The sequence below is a fragment of the Girardinichthys multiradiatus genome, chromosome 7 (genome assembly GCF_021462225.1).
Source record: "Girardinichthys multiradiatus isolate DD_20200921_A chromosome 7, DD_fGirMul_XY1, whole genome shotgun sequence".
NCBI classification, from domain to species: Eukaryota; Metazoa; Chordata; class Actinopteri; order Cyprinodontiformes; family Goodeidae; genus Girardinichthys; species Girardinichthys multiradiatus.
This window is the reverse complement of record NC_061800.1, coordinates 11,663,747-11,681,753: the sequence shown is the minus strand read 5'-3', so window position 1 is coordinate 11,681,753 and position 18,007 is coordinate 11,663,747. Positions and strand designations below refer to the sequence as shown.

General features: G+C 40.9%; 1 protein-coding gene across 1 annotated transcript in view; it reads right to left on the bottom strand.

Moving 5' to 3' along the window:
- gdap2 (ganglioside induced differentiation associated protein 2) overlaps positions 1-17,183 on the bottom strand; it is a 51,607-nt gene extending 34,424 nt beyond the window's left edge. Inside the window, exons 1-7 of the mRNA XM_047370775.1 lie at positions 16,951-17,183; positions 14,704-14,940; positions 11,188-11,327; positions 10,850-11,003; positions 10,045-10,133; positions 5,436-5,512; positions 2,151-2,310 (exon numbers count right to left, since the gene is read on the bottom strand). Of these exons, the coding sequence (XP_047226731.1) occupies positions 2,151-2,310; positions 5,436-5,512; positions 10,045-10,133; positions 10,850-11,003; positions 11,188-11,327; positions 14,704-14,885 (802 nt within the window). The 5' untranslated portion in view covers positions 14,886-14,940; positions 16,951-17,183. The remainder of the gene's footprint in view (positions 1-2,150; positions 2,311-5,435; positions 5,513-10,044; positions 10,134-10,849; positions 11,004-11,187; positions 11,328-14,703; positions 14,941-16,950) is intronic.
- Between the last annotated feature and the right edge of the window lie 824 nt (positions 17,184-18,007).

The following is an 18,007-nucleotide window of genomic DNA, read 5'->3' as shown; positions in this document are numbered from 1 at the left end:
CTAATGTGATATTCTAATTTTCTGAAACATTGAATTTTGTTTTTTTACCTGTAAGCCATAATCATCAATATTACAAGGAATAAAAGCTTGAAATATTTACCCTATGTGGGATGAGTCTCTATAAAATAACCGTTTCAATTTCTAAAATGACTAGTAAAAACATATTGCACTTTTACGCAATATTCAAATTGCACTGAACTCAGAAGGGCTCCGCACCTTTATTTGATCTTTACCTTTATCTTATCTTTTACCATGGCCTCAGACTTAGAGGAACCGACCCTCACCCTGGCCGCTTCACACTCAGCAGAGAACCGGCTCTAGTCCACGCTGGAGGTCACAGCCTGAAGAAGCCAACAGAACCAAATCATCAGCAAAAGCAAAGATGAGATCCTGAGGTTCCCAAACCAGACACCCTCCTCACTGTGACAATGCCTTGAGATCCTGTCCATGAACACCACAAACAGGATCGGTGACAAGGGGCAGCCCTGGCAGAGTCCAACTTTGTGCCAAGAATACAAACACAGCTCTTGCTTTGCACATACAAAGATTGAATAGCCCTTAAAAGTCACCCAGATACCCCATACCCCACAGCACCCCTACAAAATGCCTCGGGGGACACGGTCATAGATCTTCCCCAGATCCACAAAACACAAGTAGACCAAAGAAGGATACTCCCATGACCCGCCCCAGCAATTCCGTGAGAGTAAAGATCTTGTCCACTGGTTCACGGTCAGGACAAAAGCCACACTGCTCCTCCTGGATCCTAGGTTCAACTATCATTCAGAGCCTCCTCGCCAAAACTCTGGAGTAAGGCTGAGAAGTTTGATCCCTCAAGAACACATTCCCCGGTCCCCTTTCTAAGAAATAAGGACCACCACCCCAGTCTGACACTTCAGTGGTGTTGTCCTGGTCCTCCATGCGACATAAAGAGGCATGTTAACCATGACAGCCCCTCAGTGTGGAGAGCCTTCAGCATCTCAGGCCTAATCTCATCCACACATGGAAGCACACCGGGTACTTTTTAAACAACCTCGGCCACCTCTGCCCCAGTGATTGAATCGTATTCTCCTGAGTTGTCAGGCTTTGCCTCATCCACAGAGGACACGGAGGTGCTCAATGATGTCCTCAGTCCGGGTCCGCAGCCCGCCCCAAAGCATACTCAGCTTGGGATGGTCCCTGTTTCGCCTTTCGGAGTTGCTGAATGGTTTTCCAGAACTTCCTTGAGGCCAACCAAAAGTCTTTCTCCATAGCCTCCCCAAGTGGCTTTGCAGGTGTCTCACCACACTTTTAAGTATATTAATATATAAAGAAAAATGCACGATCAGTGAATCTCTCAATTTTTTCTTTTAAACTTTCTTTAGAATCAAATATATAATACATACATACTCATTTTCAGAAATCTCCATTATATGCTTCTTTCCTTTTAATATTCTTCACTTATCTGTTAAACCATCAATTAAGTTATTTTGAACTCTTGATTTTATATTTCTCAACGCTTTTCTTTAAGGGATTATAAAAACACGATGATCCCAAATGAAACAACTACATTTTGCTTAGCTGAATAACAGTCCAATTAAAAGCCAAAAAAAAACAAATAGACAGTGTGTTAGAAATACAACATTAATGTTAAATAAATGCAGGTTTCTAAAATTAGCAGGTTACTGTTATGTTGTGCAACTTTACAGTCTTGACTTCATTCCTTCAGACTCAGCTTAATGCGATTTATTTACTTCTCATTTTTACTTAAATCCAGCTGCATCTACATGATAGATGTTTTCATAATCTGACTGACACACCGAATGGTTTCCAAACTATCCACTGAGAAACATTTCTAACCCATTAGCTGTTGCTGTTGTGTGTTTAATGAGTGGTAATTCTTTTATTGATTCAATTCAAAATTAAAAGCCTTCATCTGAAGAATTTAGGCAAGAGGGGAAAAAACATGCTTCTCTTTTGAGAGCGAATACTGGAACCAGAAAAATATCAAATTGTGCACACATCTGCTTATTTTGCTGACTTTTAAGCCAAAGAATGAATGTTTTATCTGGGAAACAAAACGATTCTGTTTCCAAACTTAATAAAAACCACCTGAAAAAGAATGACGTCTTTTATTAAACAGATTGTTCTGCTCTAATGACGGGAAAGGGTACCTTCCAGGCTGCCCGGTTTCTCTGCGATGCGGATCTGTCTCTCTGGAACCACAGGTTCTCCCTCTGAGTTGCCAATGTCAGCTGGGATGAGAGGAAGGCAGGCCTTCTCCTCTTCCTCGGAGCGAGGGTAGTACAGCGGGAGTAGCTTCTTGTACACAGACTGAAAGAATACACACAGATATCTCAGTACTCAATATAGAAGTGGTTAGTTGAGCTCATCAGGAAGGCCAGTTCGGTCCTAGTATGGCTACTGGGCACATTACAGGTGGCGGGAGACAGCAAGACTCAAATATAAAGAAAAATAGCAAATATAACATCATTGTTGGACAATGTCTTCCACCCCATGCATGAAGCTGTTGTAGAACTGGGGAGCTCCTTCAGTGACAGACTGCTGCATCCTAGGTGCACAAAGGAGCGTTATCACAGATCCTTCCTCCCAGTAGCTGTTAGACTTTCTAACCATCACTGCTCCCAACAAACTCAATAAGTGCTGACATACCTGTTGTTATTTGGAGTTTTTCCATTTTTCTAAATAGTTGTTGATTCCTGATGCACAATTACAAATATGCTTTTTGTAAATTTCCAAATAACCCTACCCAGTCGCACATTTCATTAATCGTAGTATGTTTTCTTTTATAACTCGACAGTATTTCTTTTTCTTATGCTCTATGTTTTGTCCTTTACTGTACAGTCTACTTCCTAAACATTGTAGTGTGTAACTGTGTGTTTCCATTTGCCATTTAATTTCCTGCTAACACACCTGACCTTCCCCACTGTGGGACAATTAAGGATATTTCTATTCTTTTCTATTTATCCCAGTAATTTACTATACGTACTGACAATTTGAGAGAAGGGTTAAAGTTTTCAGTAGGATCATCTAACCTTCTGTACCGTCTTTAGAAAGAGTCAGCATGATTTCATCAAAGTGCTTCTAAGACATTAAATCGTGTCTGAACATTTAGAGCTTCTGTTCTTTTCCAAATGTTCCCAAAAAAAGCTATCCAAACAGCATGACCCTATCTGAAAACATAATAACTGGTTGTTCCCCCCTTGGCCATCAATCGTGAAAACCGGCAAAGATAGAGATCTGGGGCCTCATATATGCAAGAATGCGTAGCTTTCATACTAAAGGTTTGCGTAAGGGAGAAATTCTGAAACCTACAGCACATAAAAAAATGCAGATGTACGAAACTGTGCATAGACATGTCACTGCACACATAGCCTTCATACATCCCAATTTGTGGTGAATTTGGCACATCTGAACGTGGCGCTTGGACCACCTGGCCCCTGCCAATAAATACATATGTAAAGTAGTACAAGTAGCCAGATGTCACCCTTCGTGTGTCCAAATAACCATGGCAACGGTGCTGTGACCGTCAAAGAACTGGTTTCTGTCGGCGGAAAAACGTTAAGGGAGACTGTGTCTACACACCATGAGGGATGTTTGCAGTGAAATACAGCAAACCAACTACTTCTTGAATGACATCAGCGACTCAAACCTGACTTGAAAAAAAAGGTTGAACCTGATCGAACCTGTTTAGCTCTACAATGTCTGCATTAAATCCAGACGGCACTCTAGGTGCTGCACTAAGCTCAATACTGATCATTATAATGATGTGAATATTCCTTCCATATTTATTTATATTAGGAAGACTGTCACCACACACACTATGTGAAGTACTTTAAATCTTTACAACCATTCAGGAGGTTACATAAAAAAATTGAAAATCACCTAGAAGCCAGCTACCGCGCACGGAGTCTGCTTAAGGTTTGTTACCAACACTTATAATTATTATAGTATAAAGGAATCATGAGCGGAGGAGGCCAAGGTGCCATTGCATTAGTGAGACACATTAGTATGTCATAAAAACGTTGCGCATATATTGAATGGAAATGTCTTCTATTCATAAAAGCATTTTTACTTGGAGATGGTGCCCTTATAGCAGTATGAGTGCAGTGTACAGCTCCGATTAAATTCAGAAATCGGCTCTTCGCTGCAAATGAGAGCCTCAGTTCAGGAGAACTTTTTATATGTGAGCAACATACGGATGAGGCCGTCCCATATGGCTGGCATGGCCCAGCTCAGGGATGACTGTTAAATACCCAACCTGTCAGTCAGCTCCTTCTGAAAAGCTCCGGTTGAAAGGACCGCAGCATAGTGAGAACTGGAACTGGTACCGGTGACGCACGGTTCCTCCTGATTTCCCTCTGTAATACTGAGGCCAGTTCCATGCAGAGCTCACAAAATAACTGCCAAGGGTAATCTAAAGCGCCCGATGAGCCATGCACCATCATGTACCAGCAGATCAGTGCGATCTCTGCATAAAACTCTCCCTCCAACGTCTTCCATTGGCGATGTCCTCCAGCTGTGCCAGAGCCATCATTCCACAATCACGCACAACTTTATGCAGCTACTTATAGATATGTGTGATTGTCTACAGCTTGTCCACCGTTAGAATCATCAAACCTGACTTGTTTGGAATTAATCTGCTGATTAGACACTGTTTTCTTTTTCAGAGAATGAAAGTGCCCCTCAGATTATTCACATGCATTTTATGCTCCTCAGCGCACAGACCGATGAGCATTTCAATCTCCAGGTGACAAAAAACAGAAGAAGTTTCCCAGTTTCCATCCGACTGATGTTGTTTCCATCATTTTCTGAGGTGTGTTGCGTTATTGTATGAGGCTAAATGTGATTCAGTTTGACTGCTCTGGTTTAAACCTTAAAAGCTCAAACTTATGAAGAAACATCAGGTTTGATAAAACTGGATGGAGTCATATTTCAGTGGATTTAGTTGAGTTTTAGTTTTCTGTAGTTTATTATTGTTGATTGAAAACGTTTGCTTGGCTTCTGCACATTTTCACGGCAGGTCAAAAGTTTGTGTGGATTTACGCACACTTTCACACAACGTTCATTTTTGTACATGACGAGTTGTGCATAAAACATTTCGCCACAAGACTTTTTTGCGTAAGAACATGAGGCCCCTGGTCCACTCTCCTTTGCAGAAGTGGTTTAAAGAATTGTATAAAAGTTGCCATTTCGACATAACTAAAATGGCACTTAGCTGTGATGGTTGCTACAAACAAGACATTCTTTAAATAAAAATATAATTCATCTGGGTAAAAATACAAGAAAACCTGGAACATTCACAACACAAAGTATTTTACTTTGGCAAAAACATGGGCATTAAGTTTTAAAAACAACATTTTTGCTCGAATGTTTTTTCTTCTGTGTAGTATTGGTGAAATAATTCTTTAATCTTGGCACAAATCAGTCATACCGACCTCCTCTGTGTCTGACACTGCGAACACCAGTGTATCAATGCTGTTTCCATGATTCTCCAAGAACCGGCGCACTGTTCCTGTAAACACAGCACAAACAGTTGTTGCCTGATATGCACTATATTTCCAAAAGTATTGGGTTCCACCACTAAATAAATGAATTCTGGTGTTGCAATCACTTCCATGGCTGCAGGTGTATAAAGTTTGGTGTGGAGAAACTTGACTGGCCTGTTCAGAGTCCTGACCTAACCCTTCTTGAACACCTTTGGGATGAATTAGAGTGGAGGCTGCAGTTATGGTTTTCTCATTTATCTATGAACATAGTGGAGCATGGGGAGCTGGTACTGTGTATTTCCGGATAATGAGATGCCAGGGGCTGTGCATTGTTGTGTTCTGTTAGAGGGGGCTTTAGAAGGTGCCCTGGGTTGCTGTCTTGATACTCGGTGGGGAATGAGTTGTACTGGGTCCACCGATTCACTTACATCAACTGTGGCCTGTATGGTGGTTCACTCTCCGTTTCCTCTGTCACAATATGTCTGTTAAGCTACACAGTTCATCTAATACAGCGTTTTAGGCCAAATAACTTCACAAAAATGTGAAGGAATGAGTTGTGGTTCCTGAAGAGTAATAAGAGTAACGTCTCTGTGCAGTCAAACAAAATGTCAGCAGACCTCTTGATGTCCTGTGTAATGCTGGGTAGACAGCCCACTCTGTGATGTAGTGGTGTGTTTATTTGCATGTAATTTTGAAAACTTGGGATAGGTTTTACCACCAAGTGCAGTTGGTCGTTGTCAGGGTGGTCTAGATACATCCTGATGAGCCAGGACGCATATTAAAACAGGGTCCGAACATGGCTTTAGAGCAGGGGTGCCCAAAGAGGGGCCCGTAGGCCAAATCGGTTGACCTTTTAATTTGGCCTGCCAGACGTTGCACTGGTAACAATGTTAATACTAGTGTTTACTTGGGTGAAACCGCTGATCATTATACACTCACACAATCATTCCTTCCATGGTCTGTTATAGACCCACAATAACTGTATATGGGACTGTAAGTACATATAGTTTTTATGGTTTATGGTGCTGACATTAGCTTTGAAATATCCGCTACATTTCATTGATCGCAGCACACCGCCACGGCAAAATAAAAGCAGCCATACCTTCAGAATAAAAGGTATATATATATATATATATATATATATCTACAGTACAGACCAAAGGTTTGGACGCACTTCATTCAAAGAGTTGTCTTTATTTTCATGACTATGAATATTGTAGCTTCACACTGAAGGCATCAAAACTATGAATTAATACATGTGGAATTATATACTGAACAAAAAAAGTGTGAAACAACTGAATATATGTCTTATATTCTAGGTTCTTCACCTTTTGCTTTGATTACTGCTCCACACACTCTTGGTATTCTGTTGATGAGCTTCAAGAGGTAGTCACCTGAAATGGTTTTCCAACAGTCTTGAAGGAGTTCCCAGAGATGTTTAGCACTTGTTGGCCCTTTTGCCTTCACTCTGCGGTCCAGCTCACCTCAAACCATCTCGATTGGGTTCAGGTCCGGTGACTGTGCAGGCCAGGTCATCTGGCGCAGCACCCCATCACTCTCCTTCTTGGTCAAATAGCCCTTACACAGCCTGGAGGTGTGTTTGGGGTCATTGTCCTGTTGAAAAATAAATGATGGTCCAACTAAACACAAACTGGATGGAATAGCATGCCGCTGCAAGATGCTGTGGTAGCCATGCTGGTTCAGTATGCCTTTAATTTTGAATAAATCCCCAACAGTGTCACCAGCAAAGCACCCCCACACCATCACACCTCCTCCTCCATGCTTCACATGGGCAAATAAGCATGGGCATGTAGAGTCCATCCGTTCACCTCTTCTGCGCCGCACAAAGACACGGTGGTTGGAACCAAAGATCTCAAACTTGGACTCATCAGACCAAAGCACAGATTTCCACTGGTCTAATGTCCATTCCTTGTGTTCTTTAGCCCAAACAAGTCTCTTCTTCTTGTTGCCTGTCCTCAGCAGTGGTTTCCTAGCAGCTATTTTACCATGAAGGCCTGATTCACACAGTCTCCTCTTAACAGTTGTTCTAGAGATGTGTCTGCTGCTAGAACTCTGTGTGGCATTGACCTGTTCTCTAATCTGAGCTGCTGTTAACCTGCGATTTCTGAGGCTGGTGACTCGGATGAACTTATTGTCCGCAGCAGAGGTGACTCTTGGTCTTCCTTTCCTGGGATGGTCCTCATGTGAGCCAGTTTCTTTGTAGAACTTGATGGTTTTTGCGACTGCACTTGGGGACACTTTCAAAGTTTTCCCAATTGTTCAGACTGGCTGACCTTCATTTCTTAAAGTAATGATGGCCACTCCTTTTTCTTTACTTAGCTGCTTTTTTCTTGCCATAATAGAAATTCTAACAGTCTATTCAGTAGGACTATCAACTGTGTACTGTATCCACCTCCTGCACAACACAACTGATGGTCCCAACCCCATTTTTAAGGCTTAAAATCCCACTTATTAAACCTGACAGGGCACACCTGGGAAGTGAAAACCATTTCAAGTGACTACCTCTTGAAGCTCATCAACAGAATGCCAAGAGTGTGCGGAGCGGTAATCAAAGCAAAAGGTGGCTACTTTGAAGAACCTAGAATATAAGACATATTTTCAGTTGTTTCACACTTTTTTTGTTCAGTATATAATTCCACATGTGTTAATTCATAGTTTTGATGCCTTCAGTGTGAAGCTACAATATTCATAGTCATGAAAATAAAGAAAACTCTTTGAATGAAGTGTGTCCAAACCTTTGGTCTGTACTGTATATATGTATGTATATATATATATATATAGAAGAAAACCGAGGGGAAACCCTATATACTAAGAGTAAACAAGAAATACAAGTGACTACAAGAGACATTTCTATTAGATTTAAGCACACATGTAGTTTTGGACATTTTGTAAGTTTAATGTCCACTTTATGAAATGTCCTTCGCTGCCCGAGCGGACAGTGTCAAACTTCCTCAAAGATTTGGACCTAAAAAAAAGGTTTGCGGGCTACCACTATAGCTAATGGTTAATCAAACACCAACAAGGAGCGACATAGTCAGTGGCACAAAGACAAAAGACATTTAAAAATATCTTGGAGGAAGAATACTTTTTTACTGACATCAACGTTAAAGTTGTCTGCTGTTCTAAAGGAGTACAATAACCGTCATCAGTACAAGACGAAGCATCCAACTTTTTCACATTACAAAGGTGATGTCCTAAAGATCAAGACTATGGACCTGCTGGCTGAGCTCTCAATAATAAACTGCATACACTCAAAAGCCCTCTCACACCGACAGTTCAGGGCCCTTCTGGAGGAGATTGATACAAAGTACAAAGATGTGCTTTACCACCAAGGTGAGGTGGCTGAGCCTCGGGAAAGTCCTCAAAAGAGCTGCATCATGTCATCGCAGCGTCTCTGACAAGCAATCTCTGACAAGCAATACCAGTGACACTCAAGTCCCTTCAGATGACAAATGGCTTTTAAGGTGGACATCACTGACTTGTTCAACATCCTAAATATTCTGCTTCAAGGAATGGAACAGATCGTCACTCAGCTCATTGACCACATAGAGGCCTTCAGGCCAAAGCTACAGCTACTCTGTCAACATCTGTCAGCAGGTAAGTTAATACACTACACACACAGTCTTTTTTACTTGCGGACGGACAACGCTGTCTGTGGTACCTAAACTTGATTGACAGGCAGGCATCCCAGACTTTTTTCTTTATGTTGCATTATTTGCTATTGTGGTGCTTGAAGTCTTAGCAGCCATTTCACTTGTTCTCAGGAAATCTTGCACACGACCCCAGTCTGAGAGAAGATAAACAGCTGAAGCAGAGACTGCCTGAATATGCAGCACTTTTCAGGAACCTGGACCAGGAGTTTGGAGGACTTTTAGAAAGGTGAAGGTGACATGGAGCTGCTTTCCCAGGCGTTTAATGAGTTTAGACGCCCGATCACATTCAGATGGAGCTAACTGAATTTCAGTGAGCTCAGGAATAAATTCATGTCACTACACCTCAAAGATTTCTACACAGATGTGTCATCAGAAAGATCCCCGGGCATTATGAGACATGCACAGGTAATGTTATATTTGTTTGGCAGCAGCACACCTCCAGGACAAACTCACCCTCTCAGTGAGTCAGCTGCTGCCTGATATTGACAGACTGATGAAACCCAAAGACCAGCTTCATGTTTCTCACTAGTGCTATACTATTGTTGCTGTTAAATTGTTTTCCTGTTGGACAGGCACTTTATATGCAGTGTAAAATGCCAAAATTATACTGAAATACTGAAATTTAGATATTTGCTTTAAATGTCTATATGTGACATATTTGTTATATTTTGTGTTCTGCAATGTTCTTTAAACGCAAAGGAAGGTTACATAGCTGTAAGCATTTGCATTTTGTTATTATATTATAGCATTTGGCCCGCAGCCCTCTTAGAGATTTATCGGAATAAACTTTTATAAGAAATAAAGGTTTGAGCACCGCTGCCTCAGAGTAAAATAAATAAATGTTTTTGTATCTTGGGAGACAAACGTTTCTTGATGTGCCTTACTGAAAGCGATGTGTGCAGCGTCCTCCAGTGGATACCCTCTTTTGGCCATAGTCACCACACAGAAGCCGACAGATGCCATCGACTGTTCTCTGCAGGGAAAAGGAAAACAACCCCTCTCATTTCACAGCCCGTTTAATTACCCCCTGATCTAATGCTTTGGTTTGCAAAGATCTGAGCACACTCAAACCTCAGGGACATCTTTAAATCAAGATTATGATACATAAAGCATAACAAATATAAAAAATGAAAGCCCATTAAGAATTGCAGCATGGTTAGACCGAGATCTTTACATCATACAAAGGTAACGTATTGCAAAACTAGTACATTTACTTAAAAAAAACACCTAACACCTAAATGTAATTGACTTCATTTAATAAAGACTAGATCCATCATCCAAGCAGGCAGGCCATAGATATGTTATAGTCCCCTGTGCTTGTGTGACCTTCAGTCATTTGGGTCATTTATGTGTCGTGCGTGGCTAGCTTTAAATTTTAAGTTGTAGACTTTTCAGGGTTTTTGTGCACTTTCACTTTCGAGTTTACGAGCCAAAACAGCTGCAGATTTGATTAATGACCCAAAGATATAATTGTATTGTTTCTGAAAGAACTAGACTGAAGAGAAACAAAAATCATGTTTATCACACCACGTCACATCTATGAGAAAAGAAACTTTCAATAAAACTGAAGGAATTTACATGACTTAGAGTTGTTTCCAAGCCAGATGAAAACAGAGAGTGTGTTGGGGATATAATAAAGCTGGCCTGTATCAAACTGACAGGGCGACCAGTTAAACTGCTGGTTCTTACGCTGCCAGCTGCATGACGTTCCTGTAGCAGCTGTATAGCGAGCTCTCTGCTGCAGTCCTGTATTTGGCTTTGTATTTGGGTCCAACTGTGTGGATGATGAATCTTGCCGCCAGGTTAAAGCCTTTGGTCAGCTTGGCCTCCCCTGTCCGACATCCTGCAAACAATACAAACTATATATAACTTTCCTTCTACTTTGTGTAGGTCCATCACATAAAACCTAAATATGAGCTCTGAGCTCCACATCTCCATCTGACATTTTTGTCCCCTCCAGCTTCAGACTGTTGATTTATTTTTATAAAGTCAGATCTCCTCTGTTTAAAGCTTCCTTTCATCTGTACCTTTGAGTTTCACCAGCTCTTCCCGCAGCTCGGGCCCAGCAAGCCTGTGGATGTTGTCAGACACTGGATTTTTGTCGTTTAGCGATTCGTTGCTGGTGTTCACAATGGCAGTGCAGTTCAGCAGGGCAATGTCACCGGGACTGTGGCAGAAAGGAGAAAAACTCTTGTTTAGAATTCGGTTGGACAGTGAAGTGCATGTAAAAATGTAGCCTAATCTGACCAAATAATTATTAACCATCTCACCATGAGTGTGAAGCAAGAATAGAGAGATGATGCAAGATGACTGCAGAAGAAAAATAATGCCTTCAAGCTATATCCCAGCATTATTCCCATCAGAAGGGCAGAGCTTTCTAAACTAGATGGACCACTTCACTTCATATCAAAAGATAGACGAAGCTTGGACACCACAGAGTACTCCAATAGGACAATACATCATCAAAACAGGTTTTTACAACATTACGGGAGCCCCAACCTCAACCCTACTGTCAATTACTGGACTTTGCTTAAAGTTAGATCCAGCAGGAAAAACAACAGACTTCATAGGGCCCCGCTATTTTTAACAAGCTACAATAAGCCTGCGGATTCTCTGCAACTTACTGAGGGAAATCTAAACAAACGTTAGCGGGGGTGTTGGTATATCTTGAACATGTAATTAGAATTTCCAACTATATGTGATTTGGAGCAAATCTACACAAACCAACGGGTCAAACAAATGTGCAAAAGGCCAAAATTAATATGATGTTCTGACCTTCAACTAGACCTTCTGTTCGGAGCAGAACGGTGGGTCAACTGAGTCATGTCAGGCTGCAGGCCAAATGCCATCTCTAATGACATCTTAATCATCCATCTACACTGTACATTAGGCTGCTTATTTGACATTTATTTGTTTACTTTGTAAAACATGAACAAACACGCAGAGTAAATCTATTGAGCAAATGCAGCAGTGGAGGTTCACTGTTTGTGTAAATGTTGCTGTTTTTTAATTACGCGTGGGCCACCGGGTTCTCTGAATAGTCGGTGTAACAGCTGAAAGAATCCCTTCTGCTGACCTCTGAAGAGTCATAATACATAAGCTTGTTCTGAGCTGTCACAAGCTAAAAGGTGCCACTGCCTGAAGGCCTGTAGCTCCAGAGCTCTGGTCATGTTACTGCAATAGGAATGTGCCTCCTCCTGGTGAGGGCCGCTGCAACCATCAAGATCCTACAGAGAAGCTACTGCACAGTCAGTCAGACCCTGGGAACGTCAGGTCCTCCATCAAGGAGTCCAAAACTGTCTGCCTGAAAACATGGAGAGGCATGATCTAATTTAAGTTAATGTTCTGTTTGCATTTACCTTAGATCCAATAGTATAATTTACTCTAAAATAGTGATTTACACTGAGGCTTATAGTCCACAAATGTTATATGTAAAGAAAATGTGGATTAATGATGTGATGTTCTAGTGACAGAGAAGACAAAAAAGAAATTCAAAGCTTGGTTTGGTTTTGATTTTGGTGAAATAGCTACAAGCAAAAGGATTCTGCTAATGAGCTCAAACCGCAGTGCTGTGAAAAACTTGTTGCCCTCTTATAGCTTTCTTCTGTTTTTTTTCCTCAAGGTCACACCTAAATGTTTCAGATTTAAGACTTTTAAAACTTCAGACCAAAATATGCCTGAGTGCTATCAGACTGGGTCGAGAACAAGACTCTTTGGTGTGGAAGTAGTTATAGAAGTAAGTAAGCTCAAAGTTAGCCATTTTCACAGAGGTGAAAATGGCTAACCTCACCCCATCTCTAAGGGAATGCCCGGCCACCCAGCGCTCACTTTCAGCCGCTTGTGTCCAGGATCTCGTTCTTTCAGTCATGACCCAAAGTTCATGCCCATAGGTGAGGGAAGGAATGTAGAGTGACCAGACAATTGAGAGCTTCACCTTTCAGCTCAACTTTTCCCCACAACAGACCGGAACAGCGTCCTCATTACTGCGATGGCCGCACCGAAAAATAAGGTCAACATTGTAAATATTGACTCTTCCTATGAATTTGTTGGATTTGCACCTGAAAATCTTTCAGCCTTATGAATTGTTTTATTTTTTTTTCAATACTTCATAAAAAATGTTTAAAAAAGCATTTTTAAAATGTTAACAGTTACCAATGCCATCTCTGTGCAAACATCTGGAATGGCCACCGACTGAATGCTTGTAAATTCACCATGTGGATCTGCGATCATAACATGTCATTAATCCCATCAGCCTACTTTCAAAATGTCCGTTTCATTGTGTCCAGACACAAAGGCCTGGACTCGTGGTTAAACAATAGCTTCAGTGTGAAAAGAGCTTAATCATGACACGGGATCAAAGTGCACACATGACTGATAACATGGCTGTTGTTGGCCTCAACACAACATGCATGCGTGAGGTTAAAACAGAAAGGGCAAACCATCTGAATACAACGCTAAATAAGTTCATTTTACATCGATTTTCCTAATAAATAAGTTTATAGCACAGCAAGGCTCTGCAGTAGTGGATACATTTTAATACTAACCACCACTTTTATTCAATACAAAGTCAGGAAGTGTTGATAAATGAACTCTACTGATACATAAACCTGAGCAAATATCATCGATTCACAGTCTAACCCAGGTGTTAGATTTTCCAGGATAATGACAAGAACTTTACAGTTCCTTGCTAAACTATCCAAACTGGAAACATTCTGTGCATTTCATTGGGATTTTTTTGACAGGCCAACACAGACCTGAATCAAATCGCTGACTTATCTCCTCAACATGTCACCTATTCAACAGGAGCCTCTTAAAGCCTAGTTCGTGTGATTTGAGTGTGTTCAAGAAGGGAATCGTCTAAAACATGCAGGACAGTGTCTCTTAAGGACCCGGACTGCCCATCATAAATCTAAGCCATTGCATTGGTGCTCTGGCTGTATATTAATGGTCATTCTCCTGCTGGAAGCTGACCCTCTGCCCCAGGCTCAAGTCTTTCGCAGACTCTAACAAGTTTTCTTCCATCATTGCTCTGCATTAAGCTCCATCTGTCTTCGTATCAGCTCTGACCAGCAATCCCATAGCATAATGCTGCCAACACTGTGCTTCAACATGGGGATGATGTGGAGCAATGACAAATAAAGAATTCTATTCTATTCTTTATTTTCTGCCAAATGGCTCCATTTTGGTATCATCTGACCACGTCAAATCCTTCCAGGTTTGTCCCATAATTACACACAGGTGGACTCAATTTACTTAACTAAGTGACTTCTTAAGAGAACCGACTGAATGCACTGGACTTTATTGAGGGGTATCAAAGTAAAAGAGGCTGTAAATTTGCAATGTGACAAAATGTAGAAAAGGTTCATGGGTGTGAATAAGTTTGCAAGGCAGCAGTAAAAGCTCCCCTTGAGATTGTCGCACTGCTCCACTTCTGTGGAAAAGACACAGAAATGAAAGTCGGACCAATCTAAACTAAGGCCAGGAAAGCTGACAGCTTGCAAATTGAGATTCCCACTCTGCAGCAACAGCGTGGAGTGACTCACAAGAGGATGATCTTGCGGTTGATGTCCGGTCTGAAGGGGAAGGGGGAAGTAAAGGCCTGCTGGCTGAGCAGCCCGTCGCTCTGGAGCACCTGCGTCTCCTTGGTGTCTTCACTCAGCTGCTGCTGCCACACTGGAAGAGTCTGGATATCCACAAACTGAGAGCGAGCGCCCAGAGGATCCATCCCACCTCCCAGAGGTTGGCACTAGAAGCTCACACAGGGTCTCCAAGCAGAGGAGCTGCAAAGCAGAGGAAACTGTTAAACAACTGCTAAATGTGCAGTTGTATTGTTATCTATATGTCTGACACGTCCTAAAAGACGCTCAGTTCTGCTTAATGAGAGTACAATTTCTCTTCATACTAATATAGCTTTTATTTATTTTGATTGTTCTTAAGGAAATTCTGTCTGACTTTGATGCCGTCTATGTGGGTTTTTTTTTTGCTCAACATCAGAGTGCATCAAAATAATTCTTAAAGCATTAAACTTCACTTTGACCTGTTTTTTTTTTCAGGATACAGCTTTCTCTTGACCAAATTCATTACTGTGGGCCAGAATGTTTCAATTAAGCCCTTAAGTAACTGTTTTGCCTTAATGGTTGTGTGTGTGTGCTTCTTTTTCCATTTAAATAACTCCACGACTAAATCAGCCCTCCAAACATGAGGCATATGTAATTTAAAAATGTCATAGCAGTTATTGCTAATTTTACCCATTGGACACATATTTCTACACCAAACCAAGAAGATCTCACTTAGAACTTAAAGGAGCAGTTACAAAAACTGCAGCGTGCACCCCATAAATCTGCTCATAGCAAAGTTTGCTATGAACAAAAACATGGTTTGTCTGATTAAAGTAATGCAGGAGGAGCAGAAAACAAGTGGAAAAATGTGCTCTGGTGTGAGGGTCCATTTCTTCACCAGGGACAGGGAACCTGATCAGAGATGATGGCAACATTGTTATAGCAACATTGAGGGCAATCCTGGAAGACATCCCTTCAGAGGCTACAAAGGACTGGCGACTGGGGTGGAGGTTCACCTTGCATCAGAAGAACGACCCTAAACCTACAACCAGAGCTACAGTGGGATGGTTTCAATATAAAACCTAAATTCGATATAAAACCTAAGTTCAGCTGGGAATCTGAGGCTAGACTTGAAAACTGCTGTTCACAGAAGCTCTCCTTTAACTCTGATGGAGCTTGAGCTATTACGCAAAGAAGAACGGAGAGAAACGTCCGGCTCTGGATGTGTAGAGCTGGTAGAGCCACGGTCCTAAAGGAGGGCTGAATGCAAATTTACTCCCATTTTATCTGTAAAACATTCAAAAAACATTGATCATATTCCTTCCACGTCACAGCGATGCACTACTTTTTGTTGCTCTAGCACTTAAAATCTTAATACACAACTAACAAGAGGTTTTGAATACGTTAACGTCCGATCAATTTTTTTTTTTTTTATTATTTCATTTGGATTTCACAATTGTTAAACAGGTTAGGGTTACAATCAGATACAATCTGCAAAGCTCCTTTGCAATTACAGCCAATCAAACCAAGGTTTGGACAATGCCAACAAATGAGCAAAAATGGAAGATATGTTTAAATTTAGACTGGGGCTGCAAGTAACGATTATTTTGCTGATCGATTAATTTGTCGACTGTTTTGTCGATTGATAATCTGATAGCAGAAAGTGCTTGATAAGATTTTTGACAGAATTTGAACCAGGTGAAGCTAAAACTTTGCCACTTGAGATCTGGATAGAACATATTTGCAGACAAAGAAGGTTTTTCATTTGAATGCAACATGTATATATTTTTGTAGAGTTTTGGCCTAATTTTTGCTTTGAGTTGGTTGTTCTTTCAGCAAATGGCATGATTTAGAGTTTGTATTTCCCTGTTGACGATTATTCGATTACTAATTAGTTGATGATCATTTCAATAATCCTGTTAATTGTCCCAGTCCTAATTTAGAAACCATTATAGTTTAACGTCCAATGCTGAATTGTGTTTCTGGGACAGCAAGCCTCCATGACAGCCGGGTAACAGTTAATAAACCAGTTAATAACTCTGGTTATTAGTAAAGAAATGGCTGTCTGAAGGAGCTCTTATTACCGTAAAAATATAACGTGAAACCATTTCCTCCCAACACTTAATTATCTCTCTTTACAGAAAGACAACAACGTTTATGAAACGTTGAAACCTGTAGTATTACTGTCCAGCTGGCGTCTATTAAAACCAGAATCAGCAGATGCTGACCTACCGTGTCTACTGGCAGAGGTGATGTCCACGCCAAAAATAATCATAAAATATGCATAGAAATGTTGAAACGACGCATTGGAGGCTCAGGTGGGATTGTTGCTACGCTAAGTCGTCATTTTAATAAGGAAATTAACTCCAACCGAGAGAAAAATGTCATTAAAAAGGACCAAACATCCAGGCTGACTCACTTAGCAAACGTGTTACTAGCTGACTGACGCTACATCGGAGCTGCAGCACACCAAACAACATCCGGCTGGGAAATTTCAAAATAAAATACCTCAAATGGGGAAGAAGAACCAATATGTTTTTGTTCATTTTTGTTTTTCAACCTATTTCATTTCCTCCATGAAATGCATCAGAGATCGGATCTTTGCTCCGTCTTGGTTGTCCTTTCTATGATGTTTGCAGTTGACAGTGGGATCTGTGGGGAAACAGGAGAGCAAACACGGGTCATCACGAGATAACCTTGAATAGTTTTACAGATATTTACTGAAAAATGCAAAACCAAAACGTATCACATAATCTTGAATATTTTTTGATTAAAGAAAAGCAACAGTTATTTCTAATTCTGCTAATGTAGGCTAACGTATTATTATCACTGCTATATTAATGCAATCTGTAACATTTACTAAATAGTTTTTAAATATTATTTATAGTTACATCAAAAATATATGTTAAACAAGTCCTGAACTCAGTTGTAGTTTTCAGTTATCATTGCACAGATTAGAATCCATTTTTATCATTGGGCAAGCAAATATCCATCCATCCATTTTCTACAACTGCTTCTTTAATAAACGGTCACAGGGAAGCTGGTGCCAATCTTCAGCGGTCTATGGATGAGAGGCAGGGTACACCCTGGACAGGTCGCCAATCCATCGCAGGGCAACACAGAAACACACAGGACAAACAACCAATTTAGAGAGACCAATGTACCTAACAGTCATGTTTTTGGACTATGGGAGGAAGCTGGAGTATCCGGAAAGAATTCATCATTCATGGGGAGAACCTGCAAACTGCAAGCAAATATTAGCTGGTTATGTAATATTTTAACAAAATAG